Source organism: Strigops habroptila, chromosome 1 (genome assembly GCF_004027225.2).
Source record: "Strigops habroptila isolate Jane chromosome 1, bStrHab1.2.pri, whole genome shotgun sequence".
NCBI lineage: Eukaryota > Metazoa > Chordata > Aves > Psittaciformes > Psittacidae > Strigops > Strigops habroptila.
In genome coordinates this window covers 150,957,874-150,983,861 of record NC_044277.2, presented here as the reverse complement: position 1 = coordinate 150,983,861, position 25,988 = coordinate 150,957,874, and the positions used below count along the sequence as shown (strand labels likewise).

General features: G+C 38.8%; 1 protein-coding gene across 1 annotated transcript in view; it reads right to left on the bottom strand.

Annotated features, from left to right (window-relative positions):
* The window catches only part of VPS41 (VPS41 subunit of HOPS complex), a 99,574-nt gene that overhangs the window by 62,186 nt on the left and 11,400 nt on the right, over positions 1-25,988 (bottom strand). The window contains exons 3-5 of the mRNA XM_030496814.1: positions 18,788-18,895; positions 15,644-15,721; positions 482-556 (exon numbers count right to left, since the gene is read on the bottom strand). Coding sequence (XP_030352674.1) covers positions 482-556; positions 15,644-15,721; positions 18,788-18,895 — 261 coding nt within the window. The remainder of the gene's footprint in view (positions 1-481; positions 557-15,643; positions 15,722-18,787; positions 18,896-25,988) is intronic.

The following is a 25,988-nucleotide window of genomic DNA, read 5'->3' as shown; positions in this document are numbered from 1 at the left end:
ATTCTTCTGATAAACTATGATTGCTTATCAAAAGATTCTATAATTCAAGAGAAACATTCATAACGTGTGTGAAAATGAAAACCACCAGCCCACAGAAATCATGCCCACAAAATCCAATTTTGTGGATTTATAGCAGAAAGGCATTAAACTACTGTCTTGCAGGAACAGCAGAGTAGTCACTGAAGTATAACTGGCACAGCAGTAATGATTAAGGTGACATGTCCTCCTGCCACAGCTGTTAATCAGCTTAATACCAGTTACATTATTGACATACTTGTAATTACTTTTCCTACGGCACATTTGTGCAAAATATATTTGACTTTAATTTTGAGTATTCAAAGGTGAGCTCAGTTCTCAAAATGGATGGTCAAAGTGGTGGTGCTAAATGTAGGAATTAACTCCACAGGTATCACAATTATCTCAAGTGTAATACTGAGGACTACCTGCTACCTAATTAAATGTATGAACAGGTTTGTTGTACCTTGCCATCTTCTGAGCAAACACCCATGTGTTCTCCACTTTCATCCAGGCTGATCTGATTTATCTTCACTGGGCTCTAGGGAAAGGAAAGAAAAGAAAGAATAAAGACTTGTAAAGATGGCTAAAGTTACATCACTGATCACATGCTTTAACACCGTCCCCCTCCTGAGACGTGTGTCTTGTGTAATGTTTGGTTGCATGAACCAAAACCCCCCACAGAATAGATATTTCTATGACAATGCCAACAGACAGCCTTATTTGCAGCCCTTTGCCTAACCCAGAAATTTGGTATATTTTGCAGTTATATGCCTCAGGGTTCTGGAGCTCTCATGAAGTGCCAGGCCCCCAGACCTTGAGCATCCGTGCCTGCGCACCACAGCTGTTCATTCAGAACCAATCCTGCTATCAAAACTCAGCACAAAACACGCTGACCACCACAATGCACCTGAAAATTCTTCTGGTTTGTTCTGATGGCGATACTGGTAAGTATTTCTTCCTTCAAATCCTTTCTGCTGCTTTCAGCTTTGCCTCTAATAGCGTTCTCAGAAGCGAGCATTAGGAGGTATTGAAGTGCAACGAGGGTGTACTCATTCTCAGACAAATACTGAGAAAAGCCTGAAGACTGCCCAGATTTAATAAATTTTCCTTTCCCTATCCAGATATACTTTTGGTTCCAGCCACAAGGCTATATGCATCTGCCACTGTTTACTTTAGCTTAAACATCTATCCTTACCTTAAGTACTAAGGATTACCTTACAACATCATTTAGGTAATACGATGCATATCCTCTCACATACGAACCCCATTCAATTATATTCAAGTACCAAGAACCTTTTTGTGCACCATGATCCTGATTTCACATTCTGGAACAAATACCTCATCATTTCAAGCATGACTGAAGGATCTTCACCCACGTAAGTCTCTCATACATTTAAGAACAACTTTTCTTTCTCTCATGAAATTTTGGTTGGATTGAACCACACAACAGATCGCTTCTGTGGTTCTGAGCATGATAAAAGAGAAATCCATGATACATTTATGTGAAAAGAAAGTGTCACTGGAACAGCACTGGATTCATGGGGTCACATGAGATGTTACACAACCGTGTCATAATATCACGGGTCCCTATATATGCTATGGCAGTTGGAATTACATAAAAAGTATGTCATAAAAAGTTCTATAAAAAACACACTGTCCAGATGGACTGTATACTGGAGATAAACTGAGGTCTTCTCACAGAGCTTTTCCCCACAATCTTTCACACAAAAAAATATTCTACCTCAGGGAAATGAAGCTTTCTTCTCTCCCACCTTGACAAGAATGTATGTCCAAATCACATTTAATTTTCTAGAAGATTCTTTGTAACCAAAGTGAAACAACTAAGCCCTGCACTGCAACACTCGCCTGTTGAGTGGGGAAAAGGATGCTTCCAGCCCTTTTGCTTTCCCACTTCCTTTTGTGAAGGAGACATCACTCTTGGTCTCACTTTGTGCCACCACAAAATGCTACCTGGAAATATCACAATTACTGCCTGTCACAAAGTGGTCTTTTACCAAAAAGCACTAAAAATAAAAAAAAATTAAGAATTACAACAGCAATCTCAGGTCAAAGTTAATTAGGAACATATAATCCATGTAAATATCACTCAATTAAGGGATTATCTAATTTTACAACCCATACCATAAAACCATAGGCAGCTGCATATAAGATGTTGAGGAAATTATGAATAATTATTTCATTAGCACTACATTGGGTCATCTTTTCTTAACCTAATCAGGACCCCTAGCTTTAGGCCAAACAAGTGAAAACACACAACTTCTTTGTGGTTGCAACTTCCAGTACTGCATCAATGACAGTAACACACAAAGTATTTCTAAAGCAACATAATTCAAATATGGCAATAAGGAGGATCCTGTTAGGGAGGGAGATAAACCGAAATGATTAACCTGGAAACAGCTTCAGAATTTCCTACAGTGTGGAAGTTCTGGCAAAGAGGGAAGAAACCCCTTGAGCTGAATTTCCATTAGCTGCAGTTTTCTTTCTGATGGAGACATGTTTGGAATTCTGGACAACATAAGTAAGTTTCACTGTTCAAAATCAATAATGTCAAGCTGATGCTATAGAACAAAAAAATGTTACCTTAATGGAAGAAAGAAAAGTTTAGGGAGAAGGAGAAAAAGCTAGAAGGCACCTTGCACAAAGATCTAAATGCAGGCTTTTGCAAAATCCTAAATTTAAAGGAAAGGAAAATCAAGTACCTACCAACAAAAGTACCTCATGTGATAATCAATTACCTAATGTAAAATGCTTGAAATAAAGGCACTTAGTATGGATTATGTCAGCTCTTCAATTAGGAGTAAATTCACAGCCACTCAGAAAGCTTCTTTTAATTGTGTTCTTTGTGGCAACTCCTTCTCCCCTGACACTCATCATCAACCCACCTTATACTATCAGTCCCCCAGTGGTGAACCTGAGAAATCAATCTGCTAATGTATAATTTGTAAAGCTCCTCTGACTAACAAATGGATAATTGATTCTTTCACAAATGCTGCATCCCAATGGATACGAAATGGATGAACAAGAAACACAAGACTGGATTCCACTCCAGATCTGTGAGAAATGCAATATTTACAAGCTAGGAATCTAAACGTTTTAATAGTTGCCTGCGACTTCATGCCTTTTAGCCACGGTTAGCAGGCAAGCAGCATGCACATTAGGAGTGTGAAAAGCAAAGCAGTGTTCAATCATACTTACAGCAAAGCTCATTTTACTTCGAGAGGTTCTCACTGCTAATACAACTCCCTTAAGCAGCGTTTTCAACCATCTTTAAAAAGAATTTTCAGAAACTTTTCCTAAATTAACCCAAACATTTTTATCTGTCTATCTATACACACACACCCATATACATACCCAAAGAATAAAAACACCCATAGGTCTTTCCTGCTACATTAATATAAATCTGGATCTACATAACCACCATGTAGATGCTCTCTACACTAATTCAAACTGCATGTATAGAGAGTTTGAATTGTAATTGAAAATAAAGTGCCTATTTTTCATCTATTCATGTTTCCATCTTCCTGGCATTCACATAAACAAGCATGTAAAACTCCAACGTACATCAGCCTGACAAACCAACCCCCTACTTAAAATGTTACCCTCTGGAGCAAGGACTACCATGTTTATGTTGGTATTATTTGTACCATGGTAGAAGCACTTGAGTACAAAATACTGATGTGTAAAGAGAAACTGCCTCAATTAATGTCATAACTAAGCTAAGAACCTCTCAAATATAAGCCTTGCTCTAGGTAGGATGAGGCTTTGAATAGAACCCCAACTCTTCAGCTTTTCTATCCATAAATTAGACATTCTATATACATCAGCACCACTGAATCATGAGAAACAGACAATGCCTCTAAGACTACTGGGGGAAGAAAGGAAACAAACAAACAAAAAACTAGGTGAGTATTGAATACTCTCTTTCTTCAAGGGTGTCTTTCCAATCCAAAATGATACCCCCAGCCCACCCAGAAGAAAGCCTAATTTACCTAACTTGTCAAAAAAGGAGTTCTACTTTTCAAGGCCTTTTCATTTTGGGAAGTAATACAAGGTGACAAGAAATAAACCAGATAGTGAGAGAGTCTTTAACTATTTAAAAAGAAGAAGAAAAGAAGGTGTGCAACAGCTAAGCACAAGTGTGTTACATGTTGTTTGTCACCTTGTTTTGACCTCAGGACACTACTGCCCAGAGATGTTGCATACTGAGGAACTACCTTTAAAAAGAACAAACTGAACCTGTGCACTTTTCTTACTCCAGATGCTGCAGTGCTGCACTGACTTATGCATATTTTGCACATTTGTAGAGTTTTACTGATACAATAGAGGGAAAAGCAACACAGGAAAGCCAATTCTGATGCTGTACCATGGTTTACCTATAGCGAGGTAAAAGTACATGAATACACAACTGAGAAACATAACCTAGTAACACAAAGGTTTAAACCAGAAAGGCAGCCTTAAAAGATACAGAATAAGCTGTTCATCACTGCCTGCAATAGAAGTAGTATCCTCTGAATTTACAATGCTTAATTTTCATTTGATGAAAATTTAATGAAATTTGATGAAAATTCACTAATACCCACATCAGAGGTTTTGTTCAACAGTACTGGCAGAGAAATTCAGGTAAGTAAGTGAGGATTCCTGCTCCAGCGCTTTTCCTGTAACACTCCTGAATCTGTCATTCTCCAAATGAAAAATGGGAGATTATATTGGTTAGAAGAAAAGGGAGGGGGGAAAGCTGGAGAGAGTAACAAGGTCTGGGATACAGAACAATAACATTAACTTTTATTTTGTCTGCAGGAAAGCAGACCTTGTCTATAAGAAAGATCTCAAAAGCTTGTCTAAAACTAAGGGAATATGAGGACAAGAAATATCTCAGATATAGTCTGAGAAAGTGAGAAAGACCAAAAAGCCCACAGTGATTTCAATACATTCCACATCAGTGAATCCCTTAATCTTGTTTGTCAACTACAAGGACTAAGCAAAAAGAAAGAAGAAACATGCAAGGAAAAAAAATTAACAAGGGATCTCCTTAAACCTGCAGTAGTTGCTAGATAATCAGAATGCTTGTCTAGGAACAACGGAACTATTACTGAAAACAAATCTGTATTGGAAGCCTACACTGCTTCCTAGGAGAGTTTAACTGTTAGCCAGTCCCTTACAGATCCAAAGTAGAATCTCTTTTCTATTAATACACCGATGTGTAAGGAGATATCCTCCCGGGAGCTCCGTGCCAAAGCAAACAAACTACTCCCATTTCCTCTTCTCCTCAAGTCCCCTTCACCATCCACTGTATAACTGTAGGGCTTCAAAGATGGTATGTCCTAAGCTTGCCTCTGCTCTCAATGTATTAAAGCCACCTGAGATTATGAAGCAATATTCCCACCACACATCCATGAGGAGGGCTGAAGTACAGGCAGAGGGCTAAGGGCTGCAGGCAACGACTGCATGTGTCTTACTCAGAAGACCCAAAACAGGGTGGGACAAGACTATCCCAGGCAATCTGGAGGTTCACCTCACCGATTTCTCTAACTGCTTTCTTCTCAGAACACTTCCCCAAGCACAATGAAGTTCAAGAACTCATCATTGAGCATTAAGTTTCCACACAGGCTACTGAATTATAAATCAGGCTTTGAAGAACAATCCAAAAAACATACCTAAATCTCTGAGGATGAAACTTACTGGGGCACTTTCACAGCTTGTTTCTAACAGAATACCACTACCATCATTAATGTATTTAACAGGAGTCTGTAGAATTCTACCTCCCGAAGTGGAAAGTATGAGATTTTCTTTTCTCCATTTCTTGAATAAGCCACATTTCAGAGACATAACTGATGAGAAAGGCCAACCAGGTCATACAGTGCAAGTTATTGTCAGGACAGGTTTTCTTTTTAGAGATTATTTTATTGGTGCTTTGACCAAACAACCTTTAAAGAAGCAGAGCCTCTTACTATTCCTCTCAGGGGTCATGCATTGTTGGGCTAACACCATTTCCAGGAAGGTTGTCCATAACAGCTATGATGCTCATCCTCATCCCTGACCTAACACAGGACAGAGGACGTGACCACATGGAGCCTAGCATCCCTGCTTCTCCATACATTCCATTTCACAGCCAAACTAGTAGTTTTCTCCAAAACTACATAGTTTTCTTCCTTCTATCAGCTCCTGCAATGAAAAACTGCACTAAGTACTTTTTTCAGTTATTTCAGCCTGTCAACCATTCCACTACAGACAATGATTCCAATCTGATAGCTACTGACATCAGTGAAAAGATCTCTCACCCACAGAATCAGACAGAAGCAGAAATACTATAAGGGCATGAATTCCGCTTCCTGACTGAAAATGACATAACTAGTCACATCCTTGGCATAAATATTACACTGGGTGATCAATGCTGAAGTTTAAACAACAGCTAGATCACCATTTTCCTTGCAAACACTCAGTTATCAACACTGGTATAGACTGGCACAAGTCTGAGCTATATGCAGTAATACACAAATATCCTGCTTACTGGAAGCATTGTATTCTCTTTGGACACCAACTCTGGAACTTCCTTTATTTGTAACTTTATCATCTGGGAAAGTCTCACAAACCCATCAGAGATACTCAACAATGGTCAGTGTTGGGTGTCTGATTCTTGACAGGATGCTAAAGACGTGCAAATCAAAAACGATGGGCGGGGAAGGAGGAGAGTACTCTCACAAGTAGAAACTGTGGATCACAAAGTGCATGGTAACTTACTGTAAGTAGCATCTTGTATGCCATATCCTCACTGTAACAGTAAGATAGGGAAAGCTAAACGTGAAGATTAATTGATCCTGTGCAACCTCCTCAATGCATTTACATACAAAGAGGCTCTATTTCAATACCAATGAAGTGTAGACATGATTGCTTATAAAAAACTTTATTTCAAGTAGATCAAAAAAGCAAAGAGATTCATTCATTCCTCTATCTTCACAGCTGCTATCTTCAAAACTGCCAAGACCTGCAGCAACTACAAACTTCAATGAGCAACCAGTTTAGGGTTACAGTGGTGAAACTTCCAACACCAGAATAATGATTTCTCAAACTTCTTATACTTTTATCACAGTGGAGATGGCCAGCTTGGAAGTAGTTACTTTTGTCAGCAGCCACTCTGAGGGTATTAACACCCAAGACTGATCAAACCTGGACTGTCCACTTTTAGCATCAGAAATGCAGTAAACAACTGCTCTACACACTGTCATGTCTTTTAAAACAAATAAGTCTCATCCTTCAGAAAGGAATCTTCATCAGATTTACAAAGTTCATTATCAATAATCTCTTATCCCCATGGGAAAAATAAATACTTAGTTTTGCCTTCATGTTTTGTTCATCATATTATGCCCCTGTTATGTCATTCTGTGTTTTTAATAGTGCTGCTTTTATATTGTTAATGGAAATAAAGGGCTGTAGCTCTATTATTAATGTCAACTTGTATAAAAAACATTGTCCTCCAGAACTCTGTTCCTTTGGACTTTCTAACTAGGAAAACATTTTCTAATGCAAATAATATTTTATTACTGCCAGAATGCTGAATAATTCTGACAGGCAAACTGCTATTATTTTGTGCATGTAAGTGCCTGCCTTCCTTGTAGAGGAAAATGCCATCCAGGTATGTAATATCCCAATTGAAAGGAAAACAGCTCTAGGAATCAGCAGTATTCTAGCTTCTTAGGAACCAAACCTTTCCAAATCCTCCCCTATGCTTTTAAAGGTTGCGAGGGTTTAGAAAATGCACGTCTTTATTATCAGTCTTTTATGAAGAGACTTTATCAGTGCTACCTGAAACCAGCTGTTTTGTTGCTGCTAATAAAAAATCTAGAGCAACTTGGCCCAGTGGTCCAACTACGTGTCAGCAAAGAGCACTTAGGGGGGGTATGAGACAGATGTGGCACAATATGCTTCTGAGATGACTGGCAAATCACTGAACATGTTTCATACCAGTCAGCATCACCTGGTCAAACCAGAAATTTCCCAGTAGGGTAGGGACATCCCTGATAGTGAGAATCTGTTCTTGAGAATAGTTCTTCGAATATCAACAAGCAGTAAAAGACAAAATAACCTAGCAGCATCTAATCTTTTTTGTCAGGGACTAAGCCTCTGGAAGGCATAGAAACATATGTTCCTTATTTAATAGTTGTTTGAAATTTGTTGGGAGTTTTTTCAGGCTCTCTTTAAAGTGCCGATTACACTCTAGAAAAGTAATCTTTTGCTTAAGTCAGAGATGAAAAGAATATTATTGTGCATGGTTGGTTTGAATGTCTTTGAAATTAGAAACTGTCTTTCTCTATTTTTCTTCAAAACAAATAAATTTCATTGCCTAATACTGTTGTCAAATTATGGTGCATAGAGCATTCTTCCAGAGAAAAGGTCAGTAATTGTTGCAAACACAAATTACATTTCCTAAATAATCACAAGATGTAGTACGCATTCAAATGGTACCAAATCTGGATGGTGAAAGAGAAGAAAAAAAACCCAACACAATTGTTTTGACAATATTGATGTTTCTGCATAATGTCACAAATAATTTTGTTCAAAGGTATTTGAAATGCCACATGTAAATTCACTTAGCAGAATTACAGGCAGGTCCTCTACTTGATCTTTCACAAAAATAGACTCATAGTTCCTACAAGGTCTGGTGAAGAAAAAATGAAAAATACATTGGAAACTTTGACCTTCCATTGACCAACAATGCTGTATTAAACAGTAAAGTATTCATGTCCTTCATGTTTGGCATTCTCCCATAATGAGATATTTCCCTTCCCCTCAGAATTTTCCAGATTTCCATTTTGAGAAAACACAAAGAGTATGATAGGACCCAACCAAATAAAGAGAACCTGAACTAGTTGCTATGCCTAGATGACTGTACCAAACAGTATTCAGTCACAGCCCTTCACCTAAGTAAGAGATGACATTAACAAAATCAGTGACATTGAAAAGGACTTGCTAAGGTACTTTAAATGTAATACCTTTAGAGCTGGTCAGGAAATGCAACTGACAAACAATAGGATACCCACTCTGTAGAAAAGTGATGGATACTGGAGAATAAAAAAGGAAACTTCTGCTATGGTTCCGAGTTACCAGCTGGGTTTAAACCATGACACTATGTCAAAAAAATAGAGGAACAACGACATGCATTGGGAGAATAATAAGTTGTCGAACAATCATTCAGTCTAAAGATGGGGCTGAATGTACCTCTCAAAAGAAGGTACATGGGCAACATAGCTGCTAGTGAAAAGTTCAAAAACGAAAGCAGAAACAATTGCAGTCCCAGAAACGGCTGATAAAGTACATCAGCTTTATATGTTAACTGAAATAAATTTCATCTACAGCATCCATGTTACTGTCTGTGACTGCACAAGCATGCATTTGACTTGTATGAGCTGAAAGCATTCGAGAAATAAATGGCTGGACCATAAAAGACCTTCTGTAGCTCAACCCATACTTTTAACTAAACTTCTTACATTATTCTGCACTAAGCTACAGAGTTACTGAAGCTACGAGCTTGAAAGAATAATTGAATGAAATGGTCATGCTTTCCTCCGTTTTGAGCTTATAAAAATTAATCATACATGATACTACAATTGTTTGAAATTCCCATATTTCATCCATACTCCAAGCAACATTTCCAGCAATAACCAATCCCTTCCACATCCATCTGATCTCTTGGTTTAAGTAAAAATTTAAGCAACACCCCCTTCAAAGGTAGGTTACGTACAGTGGATACCTGTGCAAAATATCTATAAGAGGGATATTTTAGCCAAGAGATTTATCTAGACCTATGGAATACTGGCACTGACACCACCATTTTTGCCAGTCTAAGGAAGGTACCTCACTTCTCTTCCAGTGACTGATGTGCAGGTACATCATGATTCCTGCCAAGGAAGGGTCCTAACCTTCAATAGCTCCACAGTTTCCATTGGAAACACTCCACGTCACAACCAACCTAAAAAGCACAGTACTAGAACATTGCAAGACATTCCTTCCTAGCCTTTATAACATCCAAAAAGCCAGAATCAGAAAGCCATCTGAGTTACTCCCACAACTATTGTACAAACCTCTGGATTACCCAATCATCTGCGGTTAAAATGAGAAGACAAGCAGATAGAGGCAGAAGAAGGGCTATCAAATTGGGGGTAGACATCCAAGTCTTAAGAGCAAATTCCCAAAGGATGTCACTTGTTCTCCAGTTTCTCCATTAGGCAGGGGTTAGGGGTTAACTTACTAGGGGTTAACTTACAGCATTTAAGCCACCGGACTGCACCAGCCGTTTGGGTGGGAAATTCCACAGAGCTGAAGGAAATCTGTCCCCTGCATAGACAATCACTCTTATTAAAACCTTCATTTTTACTTTGTTTTTTGGAGCCTACGTGTGTAGCAGCCTGCTTGGTTTTGTAAAAAACACAGCATTTCAGCTTCAAATTTAACAGGCTCGGTGACACCCTGCAAATACTAACACACAGCTACCCAGGTCTTTACTCTAAATTCTGTTGCTTCACTTCATTTCCCAACTAAGTCTTCTTTCATAGCCTGACAGTGACAACTAAAATGATGTAGTTAAAGTAATAAACAGGGAATTTTAAGTAGCCTGTCAAAATAAGTGACATTTATATCATCTTACTCTTAAACTTATGTAAAGTTCCATTCAAAGTAACTTCTTCATTATACAGTCAAACGCTAAAAGTTACCTTCCCCATTGAAAGATGCTGCATTATCTCTCACAGCAGTTAGTGGGCTCCGCATCATTTCCAGCCAGAGCATTTAGTGCTTAACAGCTGCTGATCCCTCATTAGAAATATGCTCTTCTTGTAATTAAAACTCTTTCAAAAGCAAGTCAAGTCAACAGAAACCTCTGACACTTTGTTTGCAACCTGCTGAGTTACCAGCAAAATCAGCACACCACTGACTGACGTTCAAGCAAGCAACACACTTTGCAAGGGCAACAATACCACCACAGAAGGAACTCCCCTTTCATTTTTCAAGGTAGCAGAGATGACCTAGTGGTTTGGGATTTCTGCCACTCCAATTAAAAAAACATGAAGAAATGTTTAGTGCTATACAATGTGAGACAATAAGAAAAAAAATGGTGAGGCCAGCAAAGAAATACAGGAAAAGAGATGCAGCAAGAAGGGGCCTCTACTTAAAGCTTCATTCTTTCTGAAACTCCAGCCGTCTTGAATAGCTCACAAATGTTGCATGCTAAAAGGACTTGAATTTCTTTGCACTAACAGAAGCTTTTATAATGCTATTTAGACTGTTTGCTAGGCTCATGCATCACCTCTGAAATGCCTCCAATATATTAAACATTTAAATTCCCCCTACCTGTAAAATAGGCAACGTTTCCCCTTCTCACAGAGTATCACTGGCAACAGCGAAGACTTCTTACTAGTTTTGCTTCAAGCTTGATGGTTATTAGAAGACCAGAATGAGGGCAGGTTTTCTTGCCCTTTGAAAGGTTTTTGATTTGTTACTTAACTAAACATGTTTGTACAGCTTTCTTCATATCTACAAGTCCTTTATCCACAAGATGTCAGTTGAGGCAATAATTATATTAATAAATTGTAGACAGCCTAAGAAGAAAAGAAAGATGGAGAGGCATTTGGAATTAACATGCTGTGAATCAGCCCTAAATCATCCTCTGTCAGTGGGATTAGCAGGCTTTTTTTTCCCCCTTTCTTGTTGCCTTTTAGTAATAATTTTCAGTACGTTTGACACATTTCATCTCACTCGATGCACTGAACCCTAATACAAGAGAACACCAGTTTGTCAAACATACGTTATTTGAGGATGCATATCAGTTAATCTTAGGCGGCTGACACTGTCAAAGACAGCCACATTGGCAAGAGATAAAAACACAACAGGCCAGGAAGAAAGAGGGATCACGCGAGAGCACAGCATGGCTGCTGAGATGCCACCACCACCCAAGGCCAAAGCCCCCAAATTCCTGTCTCTCAATTCTCCCCAAACTAAAAGTCTGTCACACCAGTTTCCAAGTACACATTTTCACTGCTGTTGACGAGAGGAGTTGCAGACTTGCAAACTAGTCATCTACATGGCACAGGATCCAGCATCAGGTATTTTATGACAAGGATGAGAGCAAGACCCTCTTCTGAAAAGACACCTTAGTTGTCTACATTAGTTTCACAGAAACCTGGGTGAATATTTATGGGTCAAAGTAGATCATACGATTAAGTCTCTGCAGCCCAAGGCCAGGATTTGCAATTCAGGTTACTCATATTCGTTTGCTGCTGTGGACATTACAGAGTGAAGTCTTGAAAGGTTTTTTTTAAACAAACAAGAAAGCATGCTACAATAGCAGAGCTTACAGGGATGCCAGGCTTTACATTTTAGTGCTTCTTACAGCTGGTTTTAGCAATATAAAATGCTAACTGAATTCAATCTTCAACAAGAGGGCCATCGCTAAACAACTGGCCATTTTGGAGATTATGCAACATACCTGTGAGCTTTCTCCCTCAAAGTTCACATGAGCTGGAGACATGATAAAGTAATTATGCTGCAAATCCTCTGAAATCAGTCTCTATTTCTGTTTTACAATCTGATTCAAATTAAGATGTGAGTCAACATGGAAAGCAAATGATTTATTACGAAAACAAGATTCTTATTTCTTCGCTTTCCAAACCCATTTATATTACTGAACATGATTACCTGATATTAGGAAAGAAAAATGGAAATCAAGAGGAATATGGTAGCAGTCATGGTGTTTTTCTACATATATTTAATATGACCTTGCACTAAACCAAACTTTTTAAAAAGGCTGAAATAAAACCCCCCTCTCTCCATTCTGGTTTATTTCACATACTAACACTACTTTGGATCTAGTGATGTTTACATTTTCCTGTGTATGTTTTGGTTTTTCAATTTACACACTTAACAGACTTAGATGTACAGATAAGCAATCGTTTAAAAAATAACAATCAAAAAACACCCCAAAACAACCCCCTGAAATATACAGATGAAGACTCAAATGCAGAACAATTCCTTGAATTACTTCTTTCTCCCAGACAAAGGGCTTCTTGTTCGTTTCTGCTATCACACAAGACAGAAAATTATCTGCTGAAAAGATTCTTCCAGAAAGAAAAACTTCTAAAAGAAGTCACTCCCCAGGTACACTGTTTACTGCAAAGAGTTAAAACATTTCAGTGGTAACGCTGCTTGCTCTTTAATGACAGACTATTTTATTTACTCAGAACAATTTTTATAAACTACTAATTTCCTAAAATTAGTAACAACAGATACTTCTATTCACAACCTTAAGGTAAAACCTTATCTGCCATTTCACCCATTTAATGCTTTTCAGGAGGAATCTGACTCAACAAAGAACCAGGGACAATACCACTGGAGAAAATACTCTTTGCCCCAGCACACTGACAAGGAATGCTTTGTAACTGTAGCACTTCAGGAAGTGTCTCACTTCTCAATAAAGAAGTACCTTTTACTTAGGATTTACAACATGGTGATGCTCTAAGGCAAATCCTGCAGGAGGAGAGACTGTAAACCAGCATTGGTAGGAGAGAAGAAAGACCTCATCAAAGGTTTTGATAGTGATGCCTCTAAGTCTGCAGTGCACAACCTTGAAAAGTTGAGTTTAGATGGAAAATATTCTGACATACAACAACCAGTCCAGACTAAACTGTCTATGGGTTCAACAGCCAACAACATTTGTTCAGAAAACTCTGTTTAAGCAGCCAAGGATGTCACAGAGCTGCTTTATTTCTCACATAGGCAGCCCATTCTGTCCTACAACCCTTAGCAGTTCCTTGGAAAACTTTTCTTTTGAAGGCAAGTGATCCTAGATCAAAATCATTTTTGTTCAAACTATAGAAAAGAAACAAAAAGCAGCACTGTTTCCACCAGATCCCTGATAAAATTTATCTGTTGCACTGGAGACATGTACGCTAGAAAAAGAGACAGAAACATTAAGAACAGAATTGAAGAAACATTTCTTTTTCCTATTGTCTGTCTCAAAAAGCAGTTTGCAGGCAAACAATAGTTTTAAAAGAAATCACTGCCATCTCTATAAGAAGACATGGCACAAAAATATTCATCCTGAAGCAGGCTAAGTTTGGAAAAGGGATAACCAAATAAGCACTGCGAAGCAGAACATGGTTTACAAAGGCCACCCTTAACTTCGTCATAAGAAACCGCCTTCCCAGCGGGTACTGGTAGGACTTTCTGTCAAGGAAAATAATAGATTTGGGTGGGTGGACATAAAGAGGATGCAGGGCTCTTCCAAGCACCTGACAGAGTGGAATGAATACAAGTCTAAGACATTTAATGCCTGACTCAATAGAAAATCTCCACTTCATTTGAGTCTTTTACTGCAGAGATGGAAAGAGAAGAATTCACGTACGCTTTAATCCAGCCTGCCCTAAATAGATTACTTCGGAGAGAAAGAAACTGTATCTTTAACAAGTAGCATACATGTAATCAGAACTGTAAGGAAGATAGCAAAAGCTTTTCCTCTTTAGAAATGCAGTCAGCATCTCCTCTGTGGGGCTGATGAACATACAAAGTTAAGAGAAATAGAAGAACATAATTAGCTTGACTTTCATTAATACCCACCACGGTCACTATCAATCCGGCCAACGCTATACATAAAATTTCCTCCAGAGTTTGTGCTTAGGAGTTTAGGTTTTGGCTGTGACATTCCTGGCCCCCCATTCCTGGCACAATTGCATAATCAGGTTTAAAAAATACAAACAAATCCTTTCACCCCTCCCATGCAGCCAGCCGTGTCAGCCCTAGAACATATGTTCTCTTTGCAAACATGCCAACATCTTGTGATGGATACTCTGACAAGTGCTGACACTGCTATGAAAAAACAATGCTTGGCTACTAGGTTCTGTGACAATGCCAGGAGAAAAAAAAATTGTTAATTCTCTTCCTCCCACCACCCGTGGAAGACAGGGAACGTGAAAATGTGATACCATAAACAAAAAATAATCAACAAATATCCACAATTACAAGAAACATCTAATACTCTAGAACAGAGCGTAAAATTTGGCATTTCATTCATCTGCTAATATCAGGAACCACAATAAGGAAAAAGTCAGCTGCTTCTCCTTCAATCAATACAATCCCTTAAGAGTCCAAGCTTCAAAACATTCACATAAAATATTAGCGTTATATATTTGCAGTAGATAAACTGAACCAGCAAGGCAATCAATCAATTTTCAATTACTTGTGGCAACTAGATAAGGTGATAGTGCACAGACTAACAACTTACAATAGTCACCTAATGAGCAGGCTCACGCCTCATGGAAGTCACGAGCCTCCGGGTTACATAATTAATAATAGCCATTTACAATCATAAATATGTATTTCCTCCTCTGTCTTCATGAGGAAAGTTTATTACATGTAAACTGGGATGTGCTCATCACAAAACTATCCAATGCAACTTCTTTTTGCAAGGACCATATACTGCCTCTTATGTTATGGGGAGGGAGTTTGCGAAACGCATTAGTAAAAATTCAGGTGTAACAAGAGCATTAACTCATTTATTACTTAGTACATCGCAGCATTTTCACTATCCCAGTAGATGCATTCCAAGTAATGCCATACTTACAACATCAAACTTCTGTGTGATGTTCCCCTGGACATCAAGCAAATAAACTTTGCCATAATGTGTTCCCAGTGCCAAAAACTGTAAAAGAAAGAGACTGATTACATAAACACAAAGACACCGCAATGAGAACTACAGCAATTCTAAATGGACTCTGGGATGTTTAGCAGATTAATGATTAGCACCACCTGGGAAAAAAAGACACCACCACCTTCTACAGAGGAAGGTTATTTTAACTGCAACTAAGGTATAAAACAGGGCTTCAAGCCCACATTACCGTGATAGTGCAAGTTAGCTGTCAGAATGAGTCATGAGGCCCCTCATCCACTGACAACTAATGGTGTGTCTGCAGTCCGTACACACTGCCTGATGGACTGTGGCAGCAAATTAAAAATGCAGTGTGAAAGCGAGGACCAACACTGACCTGAAATAGTTCCTAGATCCTTTCTGCAGCTTTGTTTCAATCATAATGGTTTCTTTTGGGCTTTATTTTTAATTATCTTCCTCATTGATATAAAAACCAAATGTTCAAACACATTAAAAGGCCACTGGTAAGCCACTGGTAAAATACTGCTGAATTATGGAAGGTGTGCATGTAAGCACAGAAGTAACCACTGGGTTTGCTTTCCTTCACGCAGGAACATTCCTGCATTGAACACTCACAAGAGAAATACACTTTTCCTTAGAAATTTCAGGAGTTCCATTCTAAAAAATTATTCTAAAAAATTAGTAAATTAGAGAAAACTCTACACAAATACATACTATCACAAACTTATTCTGATACAAACAAGAAGGGAATTGATTCTGAGAGATCAGCTGTTAATTGAACCATGTGAACTATACCTAAACAGAAAAGGAAGAACTTCGGTACTACTTGATTTATGACAGAGGTTTCTTTTATTCCCACCCTTTCAGCATTACTCAAATAGTCTAGGCTCCTCAATTCTCTGTATTTCACTGCATGTGAGCATGCTTCATTGCAACCTATAATGAAATGCTCAAATTTACAGGCACTGCTAAGCGTGTCAGTCAGGCAGCACAATCTTTAAAAAATAACCTTACAGAAAGTCAAGGTTTAAAAGGATTTATCAAAATGGAATTGCTTAAAATGAAATTTCAGTCCAGGCACTTAAAATATGAAGCTACATTAAAAGGAGTCAAGAAAGGGAAAGAAGGGGTTCATTAGAAATTCATCCCCTGCAATGCCTTTCACTCCTGCAAGGTTGCCTTTTTTCAGGAAGAAAAAAGTCCCCCGGGTAAAAAAATCAATACTGGTTAATAAAACATCAGGTGTGCAGACATAACTAGGTATGACTATTCCACTGCACAGGCCTGCTTGAATGCACCAGGTGCCATGACGATTAGTCATCCAGTGCAGACAGCAAGCCTGGTGAAAATATGATGCTTTAGCAGTGAAAAGGGTAAAAAAAAAAATAGTAATTCTGGGGGGAAATTAATCTGAATACAGAAGCCAGATTTTCAGGATTCCCAGCAAAGTTAAACTGCTTTAATCAGAGGCATGTTTTACATAGTACTGTGTAATTTTGCTAATGATGAGTCTTTAGCAGGGTTTTTCCTGCTCTTGAAGGGAAAGCAAAAAGCCCCCACCCAGAACAAACAGAAAACACCCTCACAAAACCTATATTCATTTTTAAGCTCTCTGTTCTAAAAGACTCCAGCACCTGGCTTCTAACAATATTGATCCTTCTCATAAATAGTGTATCTAGTTTGCTGAAAAACTAAAAGTGTTGGGATACTTAAACAGCTTTCCTGTATTGTCACTCTCTGTGACACTATAGTTAAAGCTGTATCTGTGCACATCCTTATAGAAAAATCCTGTTCAACTCTCAGCTTTCAAAATTTACCTGAGGCTCAGGGAACAAACGGTGACACAAACAGGCCACAGAGCAGGAGGAAAGGCTTGCCAATTTTCCAAATACCTGTGTAATTCTAAGTTGTCAAAAAACATTTTTAAGAGACTTATTGTTTTCATTCGCACAGTTAAAACACAAGCTTCATCTTAAGAGCCTCCTGAGCCATGGCAACAGTCCTTTGAGTAAAAGAAACACAGCACAAGTCAATCTAAAAATATAGCCAATAATAGAGATAGATCCCTCAACAATAGCTGTTAAGGAGCTATTACTGGCTGTGAAAAATTATACATTCAGAAAACAGCTATTATGTTTTACATACTAATAGTTACTTGACAAACCATTAACTCAGACTTTCAGATGCTCTTCAGCATTCCTCAGTATTTTAAAACACGCTGCAGTATTTACAGGAGAGAACTCAGAAAATACAAAAGTAATTGTTTAAATCACTAAAGAAACGTGTGAAGTTTCTTCTGTGTAAGAACAAAGGAATGAACCTTCATAAAATGTCTTCACTTTGCACTGTCCATCACTTTCTCTATTTCATTCTCTTGTATGTCTCAAATGTTAGCAGTATTACAGAATGTGCATTCCCTTTTTAACATATTGAATCAGAGAAAGGGGATAGGGCAGTGTTAGTATGACACCCCCAAAAAAAACAAACAAAGGAAAAAAATGAAAATTCTAATTACTTCCCTTTTACACTATATTAACAGAAACTCAGCTGTCTTTCAGAGTGGAATATACGCTAAGCCAATCCCTGGCATCATCAAGTCTGTCTTCAGGGATTCAAGCTGAACAAGTAAGAACAGTATATGCCAACTTCCTTTCTGGAAAAAAAAGAGGAAGCTGGGACTGTATCCCAATCTTTGTTCAGAATAATGTCCATAATTAAAATGAGTGAGCACTTTCCCAGCAGCTGATGTAAACATCCCATCTACCAAATCACTGCACCTTGAATTCTCACCTCATTTTCTCACTGAGAAAGCGTAGATTCTTCAACACAGGTTTACCATGAATTTTGTATGTATTTGTGTTGGCTTGCACTGCACCTCTAGATTTGGCAGCATTATTGGCAGCAAAATTACTAAGTAATTTTTTCCTGCACATGCATATACAATAAGTAGGTACTTTCAAAAGTCAGTGCATTGAAGCATTCTGCCAGGCTTCAAAAATAGTAAATAAAATGAAAACTTCCATCCCGATGCATTATAAGGACAGATACATACATAAAATGAAGCAAAAGTTCTCTCTCTGCCACAAACTCAGGTAATACCTTTTCATGGACTGTCATGCAGCTGGCTGCATCCTTCTGGAGAATTTCGGTGACTCCATTAGAAAGCCGTTCATACTTCAGCTTTGGTTCTTCTTCACTCTCATCTTCCTAAATTTTTAAGGGTGTAAGGAAAAGGGAGCAAGAGAAAAAAAAAACCACATTTAGAAGTTTATTTTAAAAATAAAGCCAAATTAAACGATATCCCAAAACCACCACACAGCAACAGATGGGTCACTGCTATCTCTTAACAGCAGCCATTACAATCAAAAGCCAAACTTTCACATTTTTATCGTTGGAGGGGGCTTGCGTTGTGCTCTTTTGTTACTGGTTTCTCTATTTATTCCAAAGTTCCGGGTGCAAACAAAGACTGTACAGCAGCATATTAATACAGCCGTAAGAGGCAGGGAAAAATGTACATGTGTACTTTGTTACAGAAAGTCATTCACAGTTTGGAAGAAAAACATAAAAGGGATGGATATGGAAAAATGGGTAATGATAAAATAAAGTGTGCCACTGTAGCCACAATTAACTCTAAGCTGAAGCATGCAGGTTACAAGAAACTTGAAGACCTTCACAAGATGCTGCACCTCTGTGGGAAGGCTAGAGGCAAAGTGCTGTGAACAAAAGTAAAAAGAATCCACTAGGAATAAGTTAATTGTATAAAACACACCAATGGGTTTATGCTACAAAACACCCAAAACAACAACAAAAAAAGAATATAAATATGTTGTGGCAAAACTGTCTGGGAAAAAAGATCCAGACACGGCATATTCCTATGGATCACCTACATCATCTGCATCTTAGGAACTTTTTCTGGTAAATACCAAAGCTTTCCTCTCCTTTTCAAGCATGTTAGTTATTATCACCCAATCACTACTTAGCTGCAAAGAAAGATGATGCATCATGTGGCACAAAGTGAAGTGAAAGGAGACCGAGCTCAAAGACACAAGCAGCGAATTCGTTGATCAAAGACCCAAAACGTTTCTCTCTTAGGAAAAAAGATGACAAAATAGAACTTTGGTCATTGGCATCTATCTGTAACAGATGGTCTACTGAATTACAATGCCAGAAAGAGATTTCATAAGCTTCAGTAAGCCTCTGTTAATACTATACATGCATAGACATACACAAACCCATATATATCCCTTGGTCTTCACTGGGAAAAAGTATACCTGCAATAATAGCCTCCTGCACTCACTATTAGTTCTAATGAACACATCAATGCTGAGTGTGTTTCCCACATAAAACATGTCTTTCATTCCTAAGCAACTAGAATACACCACTGCAGTGCTCTAATAAAGGAGACCCTTTACTTCAGCCTACACCAATCACTGCTTTCCAATCCCTAGAAGAGGGAATAAAAATGCACAGTGCCAGCCTATGGCAGAAGAACTATGTTTGTGCAGCATTTTCTTGTAGCTAATGGCGTGAAGAATAAATTTGAAAGAGATGTGTTAACTTGTTAAGAAAACATACTTTGTTTATTAAATGCCCTTTGGAGTACTAAAGCCAGTGCTTCCCAAGTTAAATATTATGGCCATTTACCACGCGTGCTACCATCCCACACAGTAATACATACATCCCCTCACACAAAACACAGAAAAGCCATACGGACCTATGGAAACAGTATTTAGCCCAATGCCTATATAAATATGCCGCAAAGAGAGGCCCTTTTAAAATGTTATTTGAGAGTTTTATGACAGAATACAAATGAGATTAATATAGGGATGTCAGCAGTCCATGACGTAGCAGTCTGAAGTGAGGTGTCAAAATGTCCACCAAGAAACAATTTATTCAGTAAATCTAACACTGAACAAAGTTGTTACCAGACAGAATGACAATGTCAAATTACAGGGCTGCGTATAAATCAGCCAAATTCCTTGCACCTACAGATCCTTAATAAATGACTACAGGGTAGAGGGAGGAGGTAAAGTCAAAGAAAAAAGCATACATGTGATGGAAAGAGGGCGGAAGGAAGTATGCATCCATTTTACGGCAATTAATACATTACTGCATTTTATACATTGCTTACATAGATTACCCTTGAAATGCATGGGTAACCATTGAATAAATTCAGAAAAGTAAAAATTGAACTCCAGTCATCTAGTTTTCCTAAGATCCCACATGTTGCTGGAGCCTGGACATCCAATGTGCAACCAACGTGAAAAGTTAATTCTAGTCTCTTGAGTAGTTTGCATAAAAGCGTTCATCCATGGACCATTAGATAAAGTTACTGCAAGTAAGTTTTGCCTGTCTTACTTATGAGTGAAAACTAAGTAATTTTTTCCTGCACATGCATATACAAAATATAAGTACTTTCAAAAGTCAGTGCACTGAAGCATTCTGCCAGGCTTCAAAAATAGTAAATAAAATGAAAACTTCCAATATTAGGCACGATGATGTACCCATTTCATGCTTTCTTGACAGGTATCTTTTATGTTAAGTAAAAGCCAAGCTAAAAGGTGAACTGAAATGTGGTGGGGGCACTTTGCTGTAAACAAAATGAAATGAAAAAGGTGATTTGCAAAAATGCAAGATTTCTCTGCTGCTTTAAACTATCTGATATATTAAATGCACCTCATGAGCTCTTATTCAGAGTATCAGAATTTAATCATTCTAAAGGTATTTTTCTGTCAGGAAAAGCTTTTATGCAGTCTGAACTTCTAAAGTAAACACAAGCCGGTGTTAATAAAAAGACAAATCAATAATTTTTGTTAAATTTTAATAATCCTGAAAACCTACAAATAAAACCATCAGCAGCCTGAGTTGAGATGACAGTTAGCTGCGTTTCTATGACAACCTAGAGGAATAGTACAAGTCCCGACTTGCAGCAAAGCTAAGATATAAACAGGGTGACATTTACTCCATACAAGAAAACTCACAGCTTTCCTTTTCTAAGGGGAAAAAAAAAAGAAAGAAAAAAAAAAATCAATTGCTCAACTATACATGGATTTTCACTAAGTGTATGGCACTTTTAATTAAAGTCCTTTAAACCATCCTAGAGGATTCTAAACACTTGAAAATAAATTTTATAGCACTGCTTCGTGTACCACTGCTTAACACTTCTTCTGTATTTTCTGCCTAAAAAAAATACCAAAACAAGCCCAACAAGACTGAATTTTTTATTTCCTGACAAATGTATTAAGAGGAAAAGAAATATATATTGCAGAAAACGTGCTAAGCACTCCACACATGGCAGCCTTACATTCTGAAAGGGAAGGAGGCCCACAGAGCTGACAGGAGGAAGCTGCCTTCATGGTGTTGTAGAACGAATAATGACCATTTTTCAACCACAGGAATGCTAATTTGAAACTCATATTCCATTTAGTTTTCCACTTGCCTTCTACTGCTCAAGCTAGCAGCCAAATTGCTAAAAATACACTGCAAAGAACCCATAAAGAACAGGTATCCATAAACATTTTCCATTCGAAGCATGCTTCCAGTTGAATTAATTAGTCTAGTTAACCAGTAAGACTAATACAAATCCTTTCCTACTAAGAGCTCTTCCATCTGTTACTGCTGAACTCCTGAATGAAACGAGATCCCTCTTCCCACACTTAGCAGGTCTGAAACTCCCTATGAACTGTTCTGGAGCAGACTTACAAAACTGAGGAGAGCTGCAGATGTGCAATAAGCTCTCAAAAGGCCAGTGCCACTCCGAGGGATGCTCATCTGCCTCCTGAATTCAGGTTCACAATCTTCTTCAGACATTCTGCTCCATCTTTCCTAGCTTTGCCTACAGGAACAACCACAGTGGAATCACGAGTAGGAAAAAGATCTGACATCAGTCCTCATGAAGAAAATTTCCAGAAGGAACCTGTGGGCAGTTCCTGGAGTTATTCCATTAGTCCACATTTGCTCCTGCAGCAGAGGATCTGCCCACAGGACAGTCTGTCACATGAACTACATGCTCTACTGATTGTGGATACCCTAATTATGTTAGGGGCACTGACAGCAAGTGTCATCCTTCCTGCACAATTTGCCCTCCAAGTTTTTCAAAGCCTTTATGGAAATAAACGGTGCATACATTATAAGGCAAGTGCCCTCCCTCTTTGCTCCGTGTCTTCTGGCCAGTCCCAGCTAGAATTCCAATTACTATAAGTGGCCATCCCAGCCTTGTTTACAGCTGCAAGTTTTGACCCTGCAAAGCATTTAAACTCAAATACAAAGATACCTGAGGTCCATCACTCCAGCAATTTCAAAGGAGCTATGCTCACACCCAACTGCAACAAGGCCCGGTGTCACAGACCTTCCTAAAAGGCCATGTCTTGAGGGGGAAAAAAAGACGAACAACCCCCCCCCCAGCTCATTTTCATATATTTTTTTTCATGCTTTCTTTAAAGTTCCCATTGATTTCAGAGACTCTAAGAGAAATATTAAACCAGCTCATTCCCTCCTAGCCATTAATAGTGCTCTGCCTCTGTGTATCTGGATAGGTAACGTTTAGAACGCATTCTAAAATCTCATTCAAAACAAAAAGGAAAAACAAGAAACAAGCCACCCTGCTGCTGTAATACAAACTCAGCTAAAAGGTGAGGAGTCATTTGTGAGAGTAACTTCTGTTGACATTTAATACAGGCCAGATCTTTGGTAACCCACATAGAACCTACCAAGAAATCAGCATTTTTACGTATCTAAACAGTCATCAGTATCACACAGAAGAAAAAATTAAACAAACTAGTTAAGAGCTCCAGAGTTATTAGTATACAAACTATATGAACATCTCCAGTACAACCAAAGAAATTTATATTGGAGTTTATTTTTGAGTCAAGATAAAGGTTCACAGAACATCCTCAGTTACGCAAAAATGAATAAACACATCCTTAGTGCTCTGCTGGGGGCAGCTTCACTTATTACAGACATTCAGCAACAAATATAAAAAAGCAAACATAAAAAGACCTCAAGCCCTAGAACGCCGTCTCCAGGGAGAACTTCTTACTTCTCTTCTATACTTAGAGAAGCATAAAGTGCAGCAAAATACCTGGCAGAACTCAGTTACCAAGATCATGCATTACCTTTTTGGTCTTCACATCTTGACTTGATCGAAAGCATAACCATCTGCAATTGTTAACTTTTCCAATGGAACTTAAGTGTTAATCAGGGGGTCAGCTTGGTTGTCTCAGTTTTGGTTTTGAGAGCCTGTGGGACCATGGGCTTGGAAGGATCTTCCCTCTAAAAATCCCCTAAGTGCCACGCAAGCAATGAACACTTACCTGAGTGGCCAGCACCCTGCTGAGGAGTGGAATGGGTGACTTCTAACCACACTGCTACAAAAGGCACATCATCAGTGGGGATTTACACTTCAGCCTGACCCCCCAGGCCATCCACAAACCCTTCTTACCTCCATCATTGCCTGGGAGGGCATAACTGCATTAGGGCAGCTATGTAAACCTCAGTCTGGACATGGAGGCCCAACAAGCACCTTACAAACTTTAGGATGACTGTCGCAAGACTTCCATGAAGAAGCAAGTATTACCCAACAAAAGATATAGCTAAATTTTTTTATTTAAGCTTCACCTCTTTTTATTTAACCTACACCTCATTACCACACCTGGGAATTGTACTACATGGGTTGTAATGACTGCTCTGGCCTGGTAAAGAAATTATGATTATTTTCAGTCTTTCTCCTTCCAGTTCAGACCCCAGACATTTGTTAGGACCTGAGTATCTCCCTTTATTCAGCATCAAGAAATACTGAAGCACCAATCTATAAATGAACCTGACTTTACGTTTGCCAAACCCCACTCCCCAAATTCTTCAGAGAAGATACTTAATATCGAGTCCTCAGCAAAGCAGGTTCACTACTCCATTGATCTGCCATCTCTAGTTCTCTCTACATAGATCATATTTAGGCTAAATGTGGCCCAGACAATCTAGTAATGCAGATGACCAGGCACAAATCTCCATATTCCCAGTACCACTCCAGGAATATCCATGTGCATCATTTCTCACTTCCTGTTTCAGCACATTTCACCCAAAGATATTTACTTTTTCTAATAGCTGTATGTTTAAACACTGAATTTAAGGCAGCAATTACAAACAAACAAAACTGACAAACTGTGTAGTTTCTCCACCCTGGAATAATGCTTCAGTTTAGACACCCTTGCTCAGCTAGGACAACAAGCAGTTCCTTCAGCCTGGTCTGAAGGGGAAGGCAAGATGCAGGCACATCAATTCTTTACTGCAGCTCGGCGGGGCTGGTTCTGCTGACTGGCCTACTCTGGATTTTGGGATGCCAATGGAAAAGGAGACAAGTGACTCTGCTCACCCCAATGTTACATCAGACAGAGGTTGAAAGGGGCAGTCCGTCTTCAAAGCATCAGCCAATCCCGCCTATAGTCCAACCATCCAAACCCAACAGGTTAAGGGTGCTGGCTCCCAGTGTAACAATCTCTACTTTTAAGACTGCAAGTCCTGAACCCTCATAAGCATGAGGAACACAACCTCACCCTTCCCTAGCTTCCCCCTTCCCAACCTGCTCTGCTTTGTCCCCTGACAGCCCTCAAACCAACCTTTGCTGATACCTTAACACCCCTCAAACACTTCGCCAAACCCTCCCACCCTGGGCTCTCATCCCTATTTCAACACCTTCCAGTGTGCCTGCCAGGACCCCCACTTCCTTACTCTCTAAACCCACCACGTTCTCACTTGGAAGTTCACTTCCAGCCATGCAACCCTGATGGCAGAGCAGCTTTCCTATACAGTGGTTTTAATGACTGCTCACAGCCTGGCATGAAACAGATGTTCACAAGACACCAACAAAACTCAGCACGAACAGCTCAGCAAAGACACTAAATTTGGATTTAAGGAAAAGCAGAGCGCATAGCTCATCCCATGCCAGCAGCACACCCATGCCAACTCACAGACACTCAGAGGGCGCAGAGACCAAGAATGACCAGAGAGCAAGAAGATTTTGGAATACAATTACCATCCTCTACTTCCATGTCCTGTTTCCATAACTTAACAGCATAGGTGTTCTACAAATACATGAAGGGAAAAAGCAATTTCATTTCACTAATTCAGGCCTTATATATCCAAGTGAATGCACTGCCCATTTGCAATGCATGGGAATATGGCTGGTGAATTAAAAAAAAAAATCAGGAAAAATTCTGAAAGAGCACAGGCTGCTGTATTTTGACCCCCAAATAAACACAGGTTTTGTGAGAACTAATATAGTTTGGTGTAAATACTAAAACCCTAT